The following is a 21,997-nucleotide window of genomic DNA, read 5'->3' as shown; positions in this document are numbered from 1 at the left end:
ATGCTTGATTTTGGGGGATAGAGTTCCAGGCGGTGGTAGCTGAGCATTGTGGGTATTTACAGGTTGCTGTGGCTAGCCTCCAGGTCACAATGAGGTTAAGAAGCTTAGCAACACCGACTGCTAGGACTTTGTTCAGACAGCCGCGCCCACTCTTTCATTGCTGGCCCCTGGTCTGAATGAGAAACAAGGAGGGTTGGGATGGAGAGGTTAAGGTTAGCTACACTTCCCCGTAAAAAACCTGCAAATAGGCTACGGGCCTTTAAAGCCCCAGGAACAGTAATAGGTGTAAGTAAAGTAAGTTAGGACTCTGTACAGTAGCCACAGAGTGCTACTGGTACAGACAGAAGACTACCTCTACAATATCTGTGTCAGTGTGTCAATCCATGCATCTGTCTATCAATACTTATTCATTGATTGATTGAAGTATTTATACTTTTCTGAATTACAGTACATTTCAAGCACAACTCAATACAAAAACTGTTAACTGTGAGTGGACGACGCCATAAAGCATTACACTTGTTTACAACAGGGTCCACCTTGTTCAATTCATTATAAATTCATCATTCACATGTTCAATGAGGGTTGGCCATGGCATCAGCTTGAAATAATAGCCTGTTTCTTTTATTATAGCCTGGTTATAACAGAACATTTGATTGATCATGCTGAATAATATTTTAAATTATCTTTTGGAAACTGGAAATATATTATAGTATCATTATTTTATCATAATACCATTTTGTGAAAATGTATTTAAACGTGATTTAGGATTAGACGCCTGGTGGACTACACAACTATAGTCTCCACTTCTATAGAATTCTAGAATTGTAACAAGACTGTATAACCAAAAGTCAATGGACAACCTGTTTGTAATTAGTGCCCCTTTTCCATTTAACGGAACTCTTAAGGTTGCACCTACAGTGACATTAGATATATCAATTTTATGGCAGCAGCCTGCAGAAGTCCATTTCCTGTCTCATAATGACAACCCCCTGTGCCGTCTGACCTCACTGTGGAAGACTACGGGTCATTTGGTAGCAAATTGCAGCAGCCATTGGTCCAGCCAGTGAAACACGACGTCACAGAATAGTGGAGAATGTCATAGTAGCAAAAGGGGGAACCAACTCCACTTAAAGGACAACTTTAGTTTTTTTCAACCAAGGTTCATGTTTTAGGTTGTTATTAGAGAAACTAAAAGGTGAGTGTTAATTTTCTTTCATTTGCTGCTTTCTTTCGTTTTGGGGATTTTAGCAGTTTTTGACAGGGGGGCGGGGGCATTCGAGCATGGGGCTAAATATGTATTTTTTTACAAAATATTATGGCGATTTATTTTTTTATTATTTACTATAGTCCTAATAAACCCCAAGAAATTACATCTGGCCACAGAAGATCACAGGATCTACTGAATGTGACAAACTGACATATTGAGCCTATACACACAGTATAAGCCTTCCCTCAGTAGGCTATACCTTCACATTCAGTAGATCCTGTGATCTTCTGTGGCCAGATGTAATTTCCTGGGGTTTATTAGGACTATAGTAAATAATAAATAAATAAATCACCATCAAATTTGGTAAAAAAAATACATATTTAGCCCCATGCTCGAATGCCCCCGCCCCCCTGTCAAAAAGAGCTAAAATCCCTAAAACTAAAGAAAGCAGCAAATGAAAGAAAATGAACACGCACCTTTTAGTTTCTCTAATAACAACCTAAAACATGAAAAAACTAAAGTTGTCCTTTAAGGCGTTATTTCTTTCCATTCATCCACATGACACGACCATCAATTACTTAATGCTGCACTATGTCATTTTCCTCTCGTGGGATTTGAACCCATTTGAAAAATAGCAGATCTACAAGCTCATATCGCGCCACCGAGTGGCGCGATACGAGCTTGTAGGTCTGCTATTTTTTTAAAATCGAAGAGCGACTGACATTTTTAGAATCTGATCTCAGGTCAGAATGGGTTCATCAGACCAGTGTGTGTCCGGCGGAAACCTTGTATGAATCTGATCTCAGGTCAGAATGGGTTAATGCTGCACTATGTCATTTTCCTCTTGTGGGATTTGAACCCATTTGCTTGCGCAAGTGCTGACATTTTTACCAGTGAGCTCTGCTAATCGGGCCTGATCTACAAGCTCATATCGCGCCACTCGGTGGCGCGATATGAGCTTGTAGATCTGCTATTTTTCAATAGGTAAAGCATAACATGATGCTGACACCAAAACGGGTGCCCGTTCAGAATGGGTTAATGAATTGAATTCCAGTTCATGCCAAAAGGTGTTGGATAGGGTTATGGTCAGGACTCGTTATGGTGCAGACCAGTCAAGTTCTTCCTTACTCATCTGATCAAACCATTTCTGTATGGGAGGGCGTAGGGGATTGTCATGCTAAAACAAAAAAGGATGGAACAGCCTTCTGCAAACAAAATTTGAAGTACACAATTGCCATTATCCACAGCTAATTTATCCACATTAACTTATCCACAAATTCTGTGAAAACACATGTTAGGTATTTTTCTTTTGTAGATCTGTTATTTTGGTGGATGATGGTTTTCATGTGATCTATGACTCAGTGTCCCCTATAGTCTTGCAGAATCATGGATTATGTATTGCCCTGTGACTGACATTTGTCCCACTGACTTTAAAATAGTAACACCTCTCTCCTAGCCAGTGTCTTGATATGAATTGTTTTGTTTCCCGTTGGCCATAAACACCCAGCCTCTGTGTTTTTGCCCTTGAAAGTTAGATTTCTCTCTAACAGACTAGTAAACTGCACTCAATGACGTGATGCCCTGTCCCCCGGTTCCACTAACTGATATTGCAGGTCCGGACTATCTCTGCCCTGTGAGATAGTTCCTGTGTGCAATATTCGTGACGTCTTGCATTATCTGTCCATTTGTAAACAAATATGTTTTTTAACCTTGTTGTTCAACACATTTTTCGGGGTATTGATTACGGTATGCTATATCAACCCTGTTCAATTTGAACATGGGGAGAGATCATTGTGAAACGCTGTCCGGATGTCATGTATTCTTCTCTCCCGAAACAATGGTGAATATATCTGATTGAACCTCCCTCTAAGTTCTGCTTGTCTGAGTTCTCTTCTTGTGTCTGTCCATTCATTCTAAGGTATTTTGGTTAACTCTGTTATACTCTGACTTTTACTCATTATAGCCTAAAAGGTTTTTACATCCATTTCTGTAAAGTTACAAGCCCTCTGCTTCTATTCTGGTAAAGAGTATTTATGGTACTTAGATTACTTTCTAAAGTATTTTGAGAGTTCCGGTGCTCCGGAGCTCTCTCTAGCTCTAGCTCTCAAGCTATCGATCCTAAGCTATTGTTTATTATTATTTATACAGTCCTTTCACAGTCCTATAGTCTTTTGGTGGAAATATACCCATCAACACAGCTGTATGATTTAGCTTTTTTCGGGCGGCAGTGGCTCAGGGGTAGAGTGCCCGGATGGGAACAGCAAGATTCCCAGTACGAACCCGGGTTCCCCCAGAGTTGGTGTCGAAGTGTCCTTGAGGAAGACACTGAACCCCAAATTGCTCCCGATGTGCAGGTCTTGCATGGTTTCCTCCGGCAGTGGTGTGTGAATGTGTGTGTGAATGGGTGAATGTAATGCACAATCTATGTAAAGCGCCTTGGATAAATGTGCTATATAAATGTACCATTTACCCTTGTTCACAACAGTACTTTGTTCTCACATCTTTAATGTTCATTTACTCTGGAACTGTAGTGTTTTTTATTGGCTTGGTGTGGTCCTTTCTGGGACAGCAGTGTTTTTTACTGCACCAATAGTGGTCTTTACTGGGTTGGTGTGTGGTTCCTAAGGCCTATTCATAGTCCAGTTTTCGGTGAAGAGGTGACCACTGACCACCGAAAACTACAACATGAGGTCACACAGCGGTGCTCAGCGCTCACACAACACATCTCTCTGTTTGTTACTAAAACTACAACATGAGGTCACACAGCGGTGCTCACCGCTCACACAAACATCTCTCTGTTTGTTACTAAAACTACAACATGACGTCACGCCGCGGTGCTCACCGCTCACACAACACATCTCTCTGTTTGTTACTAAAACTACAACATGACGTCACACAGCGGTGCTCACCGCTCACACAACACATCTCTCTGTTTGTTACTAAAACTACAACATGAGGTCACACAGCGGTGCTCACCGCTCACACAACACATCTCTCTGTTTGTTACTAAAACTACAACATGAGGTCACACAGCGGTGCTCACCGCTCACACAACACATCTCTCTGTTTGTTACTAAAACTACAACATGAGGTCACACAGCGGTGCTCACCGCTCACACAACACATCTCTCCGTTTTTACTAACCACCGTTTCGGTGTGTCGTAGTGGGACAGCAGTGTTTTTTTCACTGGAACAGTCGTGTTTTAGTGAGTTTTAACTGGAACACCAGTGGTTTGTCAGGCAATTCTGTGGTTGACAACAAACAAATGAATGAAGAGAAAGAACATGATATAAATGAGATCAGGTGAGGTCTGTGATTGTGGTAAACTAGAAGCTTGCGCATCTGCGGCACGCTCGCGTCTAGCGTCACGCATCCGTGTTGTTGTTGTTTACCGTGTGTCCGAGTGAGAGACACACACAAAGCGTACATTTTGAACGAAAGGCCGACAGCGATGCGTCTTTGGCCACCGACTGTGTTTTTCCCGTGCTCACCGCAATAGCTCCTTCGCATCACGGAAAGAGAAAGTGCAAAAGCTGGCCCCCCGCTGATGTGGGAAACTAAAGCTGTCCACGGTTGTAAAGTAGCGGTAAAGTCAGTGGCGTCTATGACTTGGCCACCCGAACTGTTGTGCGCGCACCGCCGCACAACGTGTTACAACTTCTCCATTGTATAGATAGATGTCAGGTGTGAGTTAACTGAGTTTAGATCTACTATAGTTTGAGGGCAGCTGAGAGGGAGACGGTGTAGGAGATAGACAGTAGGAAAGCTGAGAGGGAGACGGTGTAGGAGATAGACAGTAGGAAAGCTGAGAGGGAGACGGTGTAGGAGATAGACAGTAGAAAGCTGAGAGGGAGACGGTGTAGGAGATAGACAGTAGGACAGCTGAGAGGGAGACGGTGTATGAGATAGACAGTAGGACAGCTGAGAGGGAGACGGTGTAGGAGATAGACAGTAGGAAAGCTGAGAGGGAGACGGTGTAGGAGATAGACAGTAGGACAGCTGAGAGGGAGACGGTGTATGAGATAGACAGTAGGACAGCTGAGAGGGAGACGGTGTAGGAGATAGACAGTAGGAAAGCTCAGAGGGAGACGGTGTAGGAGAGACAGAGGAGACACAGATTTTAGGAGAGCTGAGAGGGAAACAGACCGTGGGACAGCTGAGAGGGAAACAGACCGTGGGACAGCTGAGAGGGAAACAGACCGTGGGACAGCTGAGAGGGAAACAGACCGTGGGTCAGCTGAGAGGGAAACAGACCGTGGGTCAGCTGAGAGGGAAACAGACCGTGGGACAGCTGAGAGGGAAACAGACCGTGGGTCAGCTGAGAGGGAAACAGACCCTGGGTCAGCTGAGAGGGAAACAGACCGTGGGACAGCTGAGAGGGAAACAGACCGTGGGACAGCTGAGAGGGAAACAGACCGTGGGACAGCTGAGAGGGAAACAGACCGTGGGACAGCTGAGAGGGAAACAGACCCTGGGTCAGCTGAGAGGAGCAGAGACAGACACTAAGAGAGAACGTTTACACACATTGATCATGTGACCGTGCGTGTCTTCTTCTCTAGGCACCGCCTCCCAGCAGACGGCACACCTCTCTTCTTATCAGCTGGTCGTACCACGGCCAATAGGAAACAAGCTGAGGAGGGATGTCAGCAGCACACCACCCAATCAGGTACCAGATCTCCCCTCTCCTCTCCTCTCCTCTCCTCTCCTCTCCTCTCCTCTCCTCTCCTCTCCTCTCCTCTCCTCTCCTCTCCTCTCCTCTCCTCTCCTCTCCTCTCCTCTCCTCTCCTCTCCTCTCCTCTCCTCTCCTCTCCTCTCCTCTCCTCTCCTCTCCTCTCCTCTCCTCTCCTCTCCTCTCCTCTTCCTCTCCTCTCCTCTCCTCTTCCTCTCCTCTCCTCTCCTCTCCTCTCCTCTCCAGTATAAATGCATTCCTCTCCTCTCCTCTCCTCTCCTCTCCTCTCCTCTCCTCTCCTCTCCTCTCCTCTCCTCTCCTCTCCTCTCCTCTCCTCTCCTCTCCTCTTCCTCTTCCTCTTCCTCTTCCTCTCCTCTCCTCTTAGGGCTGTCAAAATATGAAAGAAATTCGAATATTAAAAAAAATATATATATTCGAAAGCTAAAATTGCCATTCGAATGGAGCTTTTATCATTTATTATCCCTGTTCATTCTGTTGGCAAGATTTAAAAAATAATAAAGCCCCGACTGCCTGCGGAGTTTATTTCTCCTGCCTTCTGTGTGATTTATCCACTATACATCCTGCGTCTACTACATCCTGTAGTTCACTTAAGAAATAAAAGTATTGTTACAAGCAGCTTTTATTTTGAAGAGGAATAGGAAGTTGTTTCAGGTTGTAGCCAGCTACCATGACAGTCTACCGGTGCGGGTGGTAGTGGAATAATAATAACATGCTTTTAGCCAAAGTTCATAAAACCGCATGCGTCTATGACTTAAACAATGTAGGCTAAACACTTTGGAATTACGTTAAACATGGTATATCCTCCGTGGCGGCGTCATTAGGTGAGTACTAGTTAATTAATTGTTAAGTTTCATAGTATCATTCATCATCAACAGGCTGTTGTCGATGCCCCCCAAAATGAACAGGTTACAGCCTACAGGATTCTCATTCTGTCACTGCCTGCAAGGATGGCCGCCGTGCCATTTCTTATAAATTATCTATCATATGTGGGTCGTCGTGGGTCCACTCCACGTGGAGTTGTTATTGTTCATGCGTCACGGTGCGCGCCGTGGAGAAGGCATCAGAGCGCAGCGCAACAGCCTAGTAATAGTATGGCATATTATTGTCTGTACTCTCTGCACTCTCTTTCTGTCCAGTCCTACGTGTATAGGCTGGCGATTGTGGCGACTTTAATTTGGTTAATAGGCTAAAGAGAGAGCTGTAAAGGGGATATTGTCTATGGTCAGTTCATGGTGTGTATCATTCTCGTTTTTAACCGGGCCGTGATAATGCGTCGCAATGACGGTAGGCAGTAGCCTAATAATACAATGTAACCAACTTGCGCAAGCATTAAAAAATGGGTTGTTATTCTGTGTATTATTATAGGCTAAATATGAGCTAAAATAAACAATGTAAATATTCGAATATTTTCGAAAATTACAAATAATGAAGCAATGAAATTCGAATTGGATTATAGAGGTGAACTGACAGCCCTATCTCCTCTCCTCTCCTCTCCTCTCCTCTCCTCTCCTCTCCTCTCCTCTCCTCTCCTCTCCTCTCCTCTCCTCTCCTCTCCTCTTCCTCTTCCTCTTCCTCTTCCTCTTCCCCTCCCCTCCCCTCCTCTCCTCTCCTCTCCTCTCCCTCCATTATACAACAAATGTGTGTCATGTCAGGTCACATGACTATATCTGTCTCACTGCCACTTCCTGTGCACCCCTTTGAATCTTTGACCTTAGGAAGAGAAAGCTAAGCACAATAACGGCTGACCAATCCAATGTTCTTCCTCTCTGCTGGACCTGACATGACCTTTGGCGATATACACACTTCTGCCACTTATTCTTACACACACACACACTCACACTCACACTCACACTCACACTCTCTCTCTCTCTCTCTCCACAACTCCTGAACTCAGACTAGCATTATTAGAGAAAGCAGCAGAGTTGAGAATGAAGAACCCACTCAATATAACAAACAACGCAGCCGTTTGTGGAGAGGGAGGGTTTGAACTGGAGGCAGGGTGGTTTGGAATGCGATCTGTATGGGTACTCGAATAGACAAGAGTATATAAGAGCAATGACACAGCTCAGGTTTGAAAGAAATATAATTTTAGTGCTAAAACCAGAGATAGTCTTACAGTTATAGCAAAGGCATCCAATTTGTAAGAGCCTGTGTCCTTCTGCCAAGCCATGCCATCTTTCTGGAGAAAGTTATAAACTACTGGAGACACAGTAATTGGCTCATTCTTTAAAACCTGAAAGAATGAGCAAATCATTGCCTTTTTTCTTGTCTATTTGTTTCTGACTGAGTACACGTAGAGATCACATTCACATGCTCACATTCACATTCACATGCTCAATCAGCATCTTTTCTTTATTTCCCCAAACCGTCAGGACATTGTTTACTCTGTTTACTATGGTTGTCTCTTGCAGCTAATTCTGTCTCCAGAATTGATCTACAATACCAGACTGCACATGGTGTCATTGTCAGCAGACATCCGAGACATGCTTCATGCTTGTTTTAGGAACCGTACTGGCATCTTTGACCGATTCATCAGAAATGACGCAATCCATGCAATGACGCAAGGCTTCACAGAGCAACATAACGTGATTCACGGCACTACGATCTGCCGTAAACGTTTCTGTTTTGTACAGCGCAGCCAGAGGAGGAAAAGCCGGTGTTATTTTGGTATTTTGGTTATTTTGATTTTTTCCACACGATCTGCAAGCTAAGCTTTCTGCTGTGGCCTGAGATACAACTGCTAGGATCAGTAAGTGATGTCACCACCTGACCATACACAGACTGTTATGTGTAGCCGACATAACGTAACGCAGTGGTTCCCAAACCTTTTCTCAAGAACTCCCTCAAGTACCCCTGGGGGTCACTGGACCCCACTTTGGGAACCACTGACATAACGGACTGATGCCTGCCATTTGTCTGCTGCAGGCAGGGGAATGTGAACGACTCTTTTAGTTTAGGAAAAGTCATTTCCGACTAGAGAAACTGTCTTTCCCAAATGCACATTTGTTGTGTGAACGAACAAACGAACACCTTGTCACGGAAAGATCAGGGACCTGACCACCTCTGTGTGAATGCCATTCACACTCACTGACACATTATGCAAACCACTCCTAGCAAACCGATTGACAATTTACAATTTAGGCATTTAGCAGACGCTCTTAATCCAGAGCGACTTACATTTAAGCAAGAACAAAAGCATGGGAATACATCACATAAAAACATTTATCATGAAACATGCGTAAGCTAAGAAAGTAACAGTGGAATATCTATATAATGAAACTATACATACACTATACATATAAACTATACATATTTACTACTATGCTATACATATGTACTATGGCGTGCTATGACTATATACAATACAATTATAGTGCTGTCTACATAACATGCTATAAGTCTGTGTCAAATGCTGTCTAAGCCAACAGAAGTGCTATCTAAGGGGGTAGGGTAAGTGCTATGGGCCATGATGGAGTCTGAAAAGGTGGGTTTTCAGGCTACGGTGGAAGATTGGGAGTGATGCTGCAGTTCTGACTGCAATGGGAAGTGCATTCCACAGTTTTGGAGCCAGAAGGGAGAAGAGTTTGGGACGTGTGGAGCGTTGTCCCGGCGTTTTTAGTGAGGGTACTTCCAGTTTCCCTGCGTTGGCTGATCTGAGTGCGCGGGAGGGTTTGTGGGGTTCAAACCGATTGCTAGGAGTTTTACATCACTTGACAACAATGCAGGTGCGTCGACGACGGCTAGGCCTTGAGACTTGCAGGGAACCAGAGCGAGCAACAAGGTAAGCGAGGGTCTGCGCTGAGCAGTCGATGGCCTTGACGGAATAGCTTATCACCTGTTTTGAAATTGCACACATAGTGCATAGCTGGCCACTCAGAAAAAAGGAAGCAAAACAGAAAGGGAAAAGAAAACACACACACACACAGACTGAGGATGAGAGTCCTCCGTAGTCCCTACTAGCATTGTTTAGTCTGAGAGAGGGCAAGAGGGTTGAGGAGGAATTCTTTATAATTATTAGCCATGTCCCAGCTATTTATATAGTAAGTTACTATTTGTGTATATCATTCTGTATTTGTTTGTGAATGAATTCACAATGTGGTGTTCAGCGGTGAAGTACAATACAATACAGATTGGCTTGTGTTTATGTCCTATAGTGACAGAGATCCCACCAAACAGTTTTGCAACAGTGGTAACGAAATACTCTCCCTTAAACTCTTTCACACTGAGGATGAAACACAGGTGTGTGAATGAATGTGTGTATTAATTATTGTGTGTATTATTAATGTGTGTATTGCTCTCTGTCTCTCCAGGTGTCCTACAGTATACCTGTTGACGGGAAGGAACATGTGGTGCACCTACATAGGAATGAGTGAGTTACTGTACACACTGTACTGCACCTCCATTTCTCTCTCCTCCTAATGTCCCCTTGTGTCCAGGGCTGTCACCATTACAACAGTTAAGTTGACGATTAATTGTCGCACAAATAATTACGATTGACGATTTCATTAATTTTTTGTTGTTGAAAAAATAATTTCAGATTGCCTTTTAAAGCTACTATAAGCAATATTATGTCAACATTTGAATACATTATTTTTGTATTCAGACGCTCCCTCTGTGACACGTCTAGGGGCCGCAATCTGCATTCAAAGAGTTTCCTAGTAGCTTTGTCATTGGTCGATTTGCCTGTCTACTACCTGATTGGTTAGTCATTTCGACCGGGTTTCTTTTTCGACCAATGGCAAAGCTTCTAAGAATATCTTTGAATGCAGATTGTGGCCCCTAGATGTGTCACAGAGACAAGGGAGCGTTTTACTCATTGCTGGCTGAATACCAAAAAATTAATAAAAAACAAAGTCATTACAAAATTGCACTGGGAGGCCCAGGCCGTAGCGTAACGGTCTGGGCACCGGACTGGTAATCCAGTCGCAGTGTGCCGCGGGTTCGACTCCCGGACCCGACACGGCCTTTACTGCATGTCATCCCCCCATCTCTCTCCCGTTTCCTGTCAGCCTACTGTCTGTCCCTTCAAAAATCAATAAAAGGCGTAAGCCGCAAAAAAATATCTTAAAAAAAAAAAAAAAAAATATTGCACTGGGCAGATATGACAAGTAACTTAAATCTATTAAGAAATACAACAGTGACCCGTTGTGAGCTTGTAGATCTGCTATTTCTGCTCCTCTTCTATCATACTCTCCTCAAGTACCAGTTTTAATTTTGACTAACTTATGTACAATAAAATGATGTTGTCTCTCCTGTCCATCTGTATCATGTTATTTTAACTTATGTACAATAAAATGATGTTGTCTCTCCTGTCCATCTGTATCATGTTATTTTCAGAATGCTGCTCCCCAATGACTTCGTTGTCTATTCCTACAATAAAGACGGAGAACTGGTCACAACTAGACCACCTGTACAGGTAAAACACACACACACACACACACACACACACACACACACACACACACACAAAGGAAAGATATTAGAACTTTCTGCATGTATGTGTGTGTTGGCGGGGTTCAACTTTGTTAAAGGGACAGAGTGTATGAGGGAGAAGCAGGAAGTAAGCGTGTGTCTGGTCAAAAGAACTTTCTCACTCAAAAACACTGCGTGCGTGTGCGTGCGTGTGCGTGTGCGCGTGCGCGTGTGCGTGTGCGTGCGTGCGTGCGTCAGAACATTATTATTTCCTTTCTCTCCTATGATGACTCTTCCTTTCAGCTCAGAGAGAGAGAGAGAGAGATGAGGTCATTTCTGGGAAGACATGGAAGTTATTTGGCAATGTTAGGAGCTACTCACGTGCCCACGCACGCACACAGTCACACACACACACACACACACACACACACACACACACACACACACACACGCACGCACACAGTCACACAAACTCATGCAAATAGGAAGTGCTTTATAAGCTCCTATGGGAGTCATGCAGGAAGTGTGTGCGGGGGATAATGTTGTGTACGTGTACTGTGAATGTATAGTATTTTGTGTATGTGTGATATGTTTAAACATCATATCTGTTCAAGAAAAAAAATGGCATGTTAACAGTTAATATGCTTTAGTCCAATAGTATAGCCATTTCCAAGTATTTTAGAATACAGAATAAGTAATTGTCTTATTATGGTGTAAACTATTCATAATAATATTTAAAAACAGATCCATGTGGATGTCAGATTTCACGTGGCCAGTCTATGAAGCATCGATCCACGGCATAAACCCTAACAATTTAGTTCAGGCCTTACTCACCTGACCCCTGACCCCTGACCCCTGACCCCTGCTCATCAGTGTTGTTTCTGGCAGCACATTTTGATTTTAGTTTTAGTCATACCAGTCTCTTAAATAGTTTTCATTTAGTTTTAGTCATACCAGTCTCTTAAATAGTTTTCATTTAGTTTTAGTCACATTTTAGTCACCCGGAATGTTTTAGTGTTGGTCTAGTTTCAGTCGACTAAATCTACAGTTGATTTAGTGGACAAAAATACATTTTGGCTCGATGCCGTCGTAATGGCTGATTTTACACCTGCTGAAAATAGACGATCTACAAGCCCACAACATATCTCAGCACGACGTGTTGTGTGCTTGTAGATCGTCTATTTTCAGCATGCATTGATTGATTGAATATTTTATTAGGCAACATATAAATGCAAACAGCACAATGTACAGTCAACATATAAATGCAAACAGCACAATGTACAGTCAGGCATATAAATGCAAACAGCACAATGTACAGTCAGGCATATAAATGCAAACAGCACAATGTACAGTCAGACATATAAATGCAAACAGCACAATGTACAGTCAGACATATAAATGCAAACAGCACAATGTACAGTCAGGCATATAAATGCAAACAGCACAATGTACAGTCAGACATATAAATGCAAACAGCACAATGTACAGTCAGACATATAAATGCAAACAGCACAATGTACAGTCAGACATATAAATGCAAACAGCACAATGTACAGTCAAACATATAAATGCAAACAGCACAATGTACAGTCAACATATAAATGCAAACAGCACAATGTACAGTCAGACATATAAATGCAAACAGCACAATGTACAGTCAGACATATAAATGCAAACAGCACAATGTACAGTCAGACATATAAATGCACACAGCACAATGTACAGTCAACATATAAATGCAAACAGCACAATGTACAGTCAGACATATAAATGCAAACAGCACAATGTACAGTCAACATATAAATGCAAACAGCATAATGTACAGTCAGACATATAAATGCACACAGCACAATGTACAGTCAGACATATAAATGCAAACAGCATAATGTACAGTCAGACATATAAATGCACACAGCACAATGTACAGTCAGACATATAAATGCAAACAGCATAATGTACAGTCAGACATATAAATGCACACAGCACAATGTACAGTCAGACATATAAATGCAAACAGCACAATGTACAGTCAGACATATAAATGCAAACAGCACAATGTACAGTCAGACATATAAATGCAAACAGCACAATGTACAGTCAGACATATAAATGCAAACAGCACAATGTACAGTCAACATATAAATGCAAACAGCACAATGTACAGTCAGGCATATAAATGCAAACAGCACAATGTACAGTCAGACATATAAATGCAAACAGCACAATGTACAGTCAGACATATAAATGCAAACAGCACAATGTACAGTCAGACATATAAATGCAAACAGCACAATGTACAGTCAGGCATTTTTGTCCAAAAAAGGGATTTCACAGAAGAAAGACCTTGCAGCCTTGTTCCCATACAGTCACACATGACATGAATAATAATTTAACTTGATTGATTAATTGTAACTAATTGTAAAATGACTTATACTGGATCTCTTGTCCACTAGTCCCTTCCTATAACATTTTAGTCTAGTTTTTATTTGTTGACAATTGTCAGTATATTTAGTCTTGGTTTTAGTCATTTAGCTTAGTTTTTATTTAGTTTCCATGAGGTTTTCGTCAGTGAAAAAACGCCTTAGTTTTAGTCGACGAAATCAACACTGCTGCTCATTATGACATTTGGCTGGAGTCTAGACGATGGGCCTGGTCTTCACCTCAAAGACGCCCATGTGTCAAAGTACTTCCTAAACGTCAACAAAGTCCACAAAATCACAACACCAGAGGGAGTTCCACAAATCACGTTCCACCCAGATTCGGCTCAAACAAGGGGTTAAATTAATTTAGCCACAAAAATGTAGAACTCCCCTACCAACAGTAAAATTAATGTTTACGATGTTTACTGTACATATTCTCTCTTTTGATTTCTAACAGTTATAACCTTTTTATTTTTTTTCTGCTTAGTATACAGGTATATTTCTACGTCATTTAAATGTACTGATGAATTGAAAATGGATGACTCCAATGTAAATGTAAACAAGGCACTAAGGCTTTTACTAATAGCTTTTCTGGGTATCTTAGCAGACCTTGTATTGAACTGTGCTCATTCTACAACCTGTTCATACAGTTTTCAATCCATTTCAATCACGCAAATCGGTCTTGTCAGGCATCGGTTGACCTCAGCGCAAGTCGCTGTTGTCTGGCAACAGTTTCTGTTGTGTGTGTGACATCTCTCTTGATCAGGGAGGGAGAGAAAGAGAGTGAGGGAGAGACGTTAAGGAGGGAAAGAGGCTGAGAGAGAGAGAGAGAGAGCAGAGTTGTATCAGTAATGAAGGGAGAGAAGGGGAGTTATTCTGTGTGGTATGTTCTTGGCCATCCATATGATTCACGGTTTAGGCATTAAGCAGTCACTTTTATCCAGAGTGACTTAAACATTTTGCCTTATATTGGTTGTTACTTGTTGATGGTACCCCAACTTTCAGCAGCTGTCAAAAATGCCCCTAGGGTGGCTGAATTGAAACCAATGTGGGATATGTTAGTAGACAAATAGACACCTTTACAAACACATTGGTGACTATAGATATGTTAGTAGACACCTTTACAAACACATTGGTGACTATAGATATGTTAGTAGACAAATAGACACCTTTACAAACACATTGGTGAAGAAATTTCTTGTTAAGAATTGTATTCCCAGATTTGACATTATTCTGACATTATTTTCCCTGACTAAGAAACTAGGAAACTGGATAATTATAAAACCTAGCATCTGTCCAAACAACATGCTATCTAAAGCATTGCTTCTCAAAGTGGTGTGTGTGTGTGTGTGTGTGTGTGTGTGTGTGTGTGTGTGTGTGTGTGTGTGTGTGTGTGTGTGTGTGTGTGTGTGTTTCAGAAGCACTGTCACTACCAGGGTTATGTTGAAGACATGCAGGACTCGTCTGTTGCTATGAGCATCTGTAACGGACTCAGGTACACACACACACACACACACACACACACACACACACACACACACACACACACACACACACACACACACACACACAGAGATTTTTAACCTGCTGGATTTTACTTTATTGTAAAATATATATTGGGTCCCCCCCCCCCCCCCCCCCATCCCTTTCCTGTCCAAAAAATTACTGTAACCAACGTCACAACACTGCTGGTCCGGTCGTGTTCTGCAAAAAACCTTCGCCCTGAAACAAGATTCATACCACTCAAGATTCGGCACACATTCACACGTGACACCAAAATCCAATATGCCACCGCACACACTGCTCTGCCACCGCACACACTGCTCTGCCACCGCACACACTGCTCTGCCACCGCACACACTGCTCTGCCACCGCACACACTGCTCTGCCACCGCACACACTGCTCTGCCACCTCACGCACTGCTCTGCCACCGCACACACTGCTCTGCCACCGCACGCACTGCTCTGCCACCTCACGCACTGCTCTGCCACCTCACGCACTGCTCTGCCACCTCACACACTGCTCTGCCACCTCACACACTGCTCTGCCACCTCACTGCTCTGCCACCGCACGCTCTGCTCTGCCACCGCACGCACTGCTCTGCCACCTCACACACTGCTCTGCCACCGCACACACTGCTCTGCCACCTCACACACTGCTCTGCCACCGCACACACTGCTCTGCCACCTCACGCTCTGCTCTGCCACCTCACACACTGCTCTGCCACCTCACACACTGCTCTGCCACCGCACACACTGCTCTGCCACCGCACACACTGCTCTGCCACCGCACGCACTGCTCTGCCACCTCACACACTGCTCTGCCACCGCACACACTGCTCTGCCACCTCACACACTGCTCTGCCACCTCACACACTGCTCTGCCACCGCACACACTGCTCTGCCACCGCACACACTGCTCTGCCACCTCACACACTGCTCTGCCACCGCACACACTGCTCTGCCACCGCACGCTCTGCTCTGCCACCGCACACACTGCCTGCCACCGCACACACTGCTCTGCCACCGCACGCACTGCTCTGCCACCGCACGCACTGCTCTGCCACCGCACGCACTGCTCTGCCACCGCACACACTGCTCTGCCACCGCACACACTGCTCTGCCACCGCACACACTGCTCTGCCACCGCACACACTGCTCTGCCACCGCACACACTGCTCTGCCACCGCACACACTGCTCTGCCACCTCACGCACTGCTCTGCCACCTCACACACTGCTCTGCCACCGCACACACTGCTCTGCCACCGCACACACTGCTCTGCCACCGCACACACTGCTCTGCCACCTCACGCACTGCTCTGCCACCGCACACACTGCTCTGCCACCTCACACACTGCTCTGCCACCGCACACACTGCTCTGCCACCTCACACACTGCTCTGCCACCGCACACACTGCTCTGCCACCTCACGCACTGCTCTGCCACCTCACGCACTGCTCTGCCACCTCACGCACTGCTCTGCCACCGCACGCACTGCTCTGCCACCTCACGCACTGCTCTGCCACCGCACGCTCTGCTCTGCCACCGCACACACTGCTCTGCCACCTCACGCACTGCTCTGCCACCGCACACACTGCTCTGCCACCTCACGCACTGCTCTGCCACCGCACACACTGCTCTGCCACCTCACGCACTGCTCTGCCACCGCACGCACTGCTCTGCCACCTCACACACTGCTCTGCCACCTCACGCACTGCTCTGCCACCGCACGCACTGCTCTGCCACCGCACACACTGCTCTGCCACCGCACGCACTGCTCTGCCACCGCACGCTCTGCTCTGCCACCGCACACACTGCTCTGCCACCTCACGCACTGCTCTGCCACCGCACACACTGCTCTGCCACCTCACACACTGCTCTGCCACCGCACACACTGCTCTGCCACCTCACGCACTGCTCTGCCACCGCACGCACTGCTCTGCCACCTCACACACTGCTCTGCCACCTCACGCACTGCTCTGCCACCTCACACACTGCTCTGCCACCGCACACACTGCTCTGCCACCTCACGCACTGCTCTGCCACCTCACGCACTGCCTGCCACCTCACGCACTGCTCTGCCACCGCACGCACTGCTCTGCCACCTCACACACTGCTCTGCCACCTCACGCACTGCTCTGCCACCGCACGCACTGCTCTGCCACCTCACACACTGCTCTGCCACCGCACGCACTGCTCTGCCACCTCACACACTGCTCTGCCACCGCACGCACTGCTCTGCCACCTCACGCACTGCTCTGCCACCGCACGCACTGCTCTGCCACCTCACACACTGCTCTGCCACCTCACACACTGCTCTGCCACCTCACGCACTGCTCTGCCACCTCACGCACTGCTCTGCCACCGCACGCACTGCTCTGCCACCTCACACACTGCTCTGCCACCTCACGCACTGCTCTGCCACCTCACACACTGCTCTGCCACCTCACGCACTGCTCTGCCACCGCACGCACTGCTCTGCCACCGCACGCACTGCTCTGCCACCTCACACACTGCTCTGCCACCTCACGCACTGCCTGCCACCTCACGCACTGCTCTGCCACCGCACGCACTGCTCTGCCACCGCACACACTGCTCTGCCACCGCACGCACTGCTCTGCCACCTCACGCACTGCTCTGCCACCTCACACACTGCTCTGCCACCTCACGCACTGCCTGCCACCTCACACACTGCTCTGCCACCGCACGCACTGCTCTGCCACCTCACACACTGCTCTGCCACCGCACACACTGCTCTGCCACCTCACACACTGCCTGCAAACATTGTATATCTGAAACGGGGCTTTTGTCTTTCAATCTTTCTCTCATTTAATTGTCCATTCATATCTCTGTCCTCCAGATAAACCCTCCCTCCCTCCGTCTCTCTCCACTCTCTGTGTCCTTTCTCTGTCCTCTCTCTCCCTGTCCCTCTCTCCACTCTCTCTGTCCTCTCTCTCCCTGTCCCTCTCTCCACTCTCTGTGTCCTCTCTCTCCCTGTCCCTCTCTCCACTCTCTGTGTCCTTTCTCTGTCCTCTCTCTCCCTGTCCCTCTCTGCACTCTCTGTGTCCTCTCTCTATCCTTTCGCTCTTTCACGCTGTGTCTCTCCACAAAAAATGCGAATTAACTTTATTGGCAGGACGCAAACATGTTTTTGAAAACCTGCAAAAAAAGTAGGTTTTCAGAAGTGATTTAAAAGATGACACTGACTTTAAAGATTTTCAGGCAGGTTGTTCCAAAGCCTATAGGTGGCCGTGCCGCAAAATCACAATCACCCCAGGTGATGACAGTCTCCTTCTATTTATAACCCTTCTGTTTATTCTTCTCTCAGTGTGTCAGATGTCCACGCACGCACACACACACACACACACACACACACACACACACACACACACACACACACACACGCACAAAACACATGTACCTTCAACAATCACACTATGAGTCATTTACACACAAATGCATCCCACGCACTCCTACTGTGCGCGTGTGCGTGCACAGATGGCTGTAGGCTAGATGCTCACGACACAAACGGATCATTCTGTGAGATGTTGTTGTTTTGTGGGTGGTGGCTGATTTCACCTGGCCTGACTCCAAACTAATTGGACTCTGAACTGGGAGTAAATAATCTGTAAATCAGTCATTCACACACACACACACACACACACACACACACACACACACACACACACACACACACGCACACACACACACACAAGGGGGAGCCCTGTCATGGCAGCCTTCCCATCAGCTCTGGCTTTCTACAGTAACTGTGTTTGATCCAACAACCTTGAGTGTCAGAGTAAAGCCGCAGCATGGAAACCTTCACCCGCTTTAGGGCAGTATTGAGTTTTCAAACAGTGAAACGGTCACATGGTCTGGAGGGAGCCGTAATATAAATCACCCTTTTTCCTCCATCAAGTCTCACTAATGTTGCTCAGACTCATTGCCGTTAAATGATAAATGGTGCATTTATATAGAGCCTTTATCCAAGGCGCTTTACAGAGATTGTGCATTACATTCACCCATTCACACACACACACATACACACACCGATGGCGGGGGAAACCGTGCAAGGCACCAACCTGCACATGGGGAGCAATCAAGGGTTCAGAGTCTTTCTCAAGGACACTTGGACACTAACTCTGGGGGAGCCCACAGGGTTCGAACTGGGAACCTTGCGGTTGCCATCCGGTCACTCTACCCCTGAGCCACTGTCGCCCCACAACATTGACATGTTGATGTACCAGACAAACTTTACCCTATGTACTGTTTGCACTACAGTATTGATACTGCTGCCATTTTAAAATACATCGGTTTTACCACCTGACCCTGTGACCCATGTCCTTATTTCTCTCTCTCTCTCTCTCTTCGTGTCTCTCAGAGGAGTGCTGCACTTCTCCAATGACAGTTACGGTATTGAGCCTTCAGACTCCGCCCCCGGCCAGCACCTGCTGTACCGCCTGCAAGATGTGACATCACAGCCCAGGGGGTGTGGCACAGCACACGCTGGCCCCGCCTCCGGCCACCACGCCATCAACGCTACAGAGCATGCTCAGTACGAGTCGGAAGACATCCCTCACAGACATCACACTGTCAGCCAGCATGTCCGGGTACGGGCACACACACACACACACACACACACACACACACACACACAGACACACACACACACAGACACACACACACACAGACACACACACACACACACACACACACACAGACACACACACACACAGACACACACACACACAGACACACACACACACACACACGCATTAACATGTTACGCATGTGCTCTATACAGTAGCTATCATTTGAATCTTAGATTTACTATTAGTTGAGTAGTGATATGTATTGACCCGATCCATTAGTTGATTTAATCAATAATTCCAGACCTGTCTATTCAGGTGAACTGACCATTGTAATGTGCATTTCACAGACCTGTCTAATCTATTCAGGTGAACTGACCATTGTAATGTGCATTTCACAGACCTGTCTAATCAGGTGAACTGACCATTGTAATGTGCATTTCACAGACCTGTCTAATCTATTCAGGTGAACTGACCATTGTAATGTGCATTTCACAATGGCTTCTGCTGATTGTTGAAATCTATAGACCGACGAAATTCTTAACTCTTTTTGGGCGGGAACCCCTATTGGTGTGTTAAGCATTATGTTATACTTTAGCTGTTGGAAAATAGCAGATCTACATGCTCATAGCGCGGCACTGAGCTTGTAGGTCTGCTATTTTGAAAATGTGGTGCAAAACTTTGAATATAATCTTCTAGAGTGAAAAATTTTAACTCAAATCTTTGCTTCTGGGAGGTCCCTGGAACAACATATGGGGGTCGGCGGCCAATTACATTTTTGGGGGTCCTTGACATGAAAATGTTTGAGCACCACTCACACAGAAACATAGGGTTTTTCAGAAAACTGTCAGGATTTAGAAGGCATTTGTAGACACAACCAAATTGCATGGCCAACGGGCTTTTTGACAGTCACAGTTTTTGCACGTCTAACGAGCCGAACATCACTGCAGAGACACCAATGCTAACATCATGAGTCACTTGCGATTTATGTTGTTTCATTTCCACAATCTGCCCACAGTGTACCATGGACGGTTTTATGAGATACCAAACCTCTTTATTCTCTTATCTGAGGGAGGACACACACAACCAGATGGCAATTAATTTGGTGAGAGAGATAGTGGGGGTGTCAGTGGCCGGTAGAACAGCCGGATGGCAACCGCAAGGTTCCCAGTGTGAACCCGGGCTCCCCCAGAGGTTCCCAGTGTGAACCCGGGCTCCCCCAGAGGTTCCCAGTGTGAACCCGGGCTCCCCCAGAGGTTCCCAGTGTGAACCCGGGCTCCCCCAGAGGTTCCCAGTGTGAACCCGGGCTCCCCCAGAGGTTCCCAGTGTGAACCCGGGCTCCCCCAGAGGTTCCCAGTGTGAACCCGGGCTCCCCCAGAGGTTCCCAGTGTGAACCCGGGCTCCCCCAGAGGTTCCCAGTGTGAACCCGGGCTCCCCCAGAGTTGGTGTCGAAGTGTCCTTGAGCACGACTCTGAACCCCTAATTGCTCCCTGTGGTTGCCACCTTTGGTTTGTGAATGTGAGGACGCTGACGCTGGCCAAATGTATGAATGAATGGACCATTGTAAAGCACTTTGACTAAGCACTCATGGAAGAAAACTGCATAGAAAAGTGCTATAAAAGTGCAATCCATTATTATTATTATTATTATTATTATTATTATTTAGAACACGTGATGTACACTGTTGTCTGGCGCCAGAAATGATGACATCTCCAAGACAAATTGATGATGTCAAAGCAAGTCGGATAACATACGATAGCAACAATATAAGATAACACCTTTATTGATCCTGCGGGGGGGGGGAAGCACAGCAGTTAAGATGCAGAGCAAGACAAAGTACTGTAGATACGGCAGCAACGTAAGTGACAAGATAAATAAATAATACAATTTAGACTACAGCACCCTCAACAGTGCTTGCATAGTGCAGGACAAAAGGAAATACAAGACAACACAGTGTCATGTAGTGAGATAAACAGCTGGTATCCATGGTAACATCACAGTTTCAGCAGGGTGGTGTTAAGACTAAGACTAGACAGACTAAACAATTTCAGATGACTAAATTGGATTCAAACTAAATGGTGTGTTCAAAAGACTAAGACTAAATCAGAATTTGCTGTCAAAATTAACAGTAAGAAGGTTTTTTTGATATTTAGTCGACTAAGACTAAAGAATTTCAG

The 21,997-nt window shown here is 45.7% G+C and overlaps 1 protein-coding gene across 3 annotated transcripts in view; it reads left to right on the top strand.

The window, feature by feature from the left end:
• The window catches only part of LOC310872820 (disintegrin and metalloproteinase domain-containing protein 9-like), a 49,926-nt gene that overhangs the window by 7,376 nt on the left and 20,553 nt on the right, over positions 1-21,997 (top strand). For 2 of the 3 annotated variants that reach the window (XM_083784979.1, XM_083784978.1), the window contains exons 2-6: positions 5,768-5,874; positions 10,209-10,267; positions 11,236-11,314; positions 15,149-15,225; positions 19,613-19,841. In XM_083784979.1, the coding sequence (XP_083641105.1) occupies positions 5,768-5,874; positions 10,209-10,267; positions 11,236-11,314; positions 15,149-15,225; positions 19,613-19,841 (551 nt within the window). The remainder of the gene's footprint in view (positions 1-5,767; positions 5,875-10,208; positions 10,268-11,235; positions 11,315-15,148; positions 15,226-19,612; positions 19,842-21,997) is intronic. The other variant, XM_083784980.1, reaches the window with a different exon arrangement.

Source organism: Protomyctophum parallelum (assembly GCF_964188405.1).
Source record: "Protomyctophum parallelum genome assembly, chromosome: 15".
Taxonomy (NCBI): domain Eukaryota; kingdom Metazoa; phylum Chordata; class Actinopteri; order Myctophiformes; family Myctophidae; genus Protomyctophum; species Protomyctophum parallelum.
The sequence above is the reverse complement of the archived record's forward strand: the minus strand, read 5'-3'. Positions and strand labels throughout refer to the sequence as shown.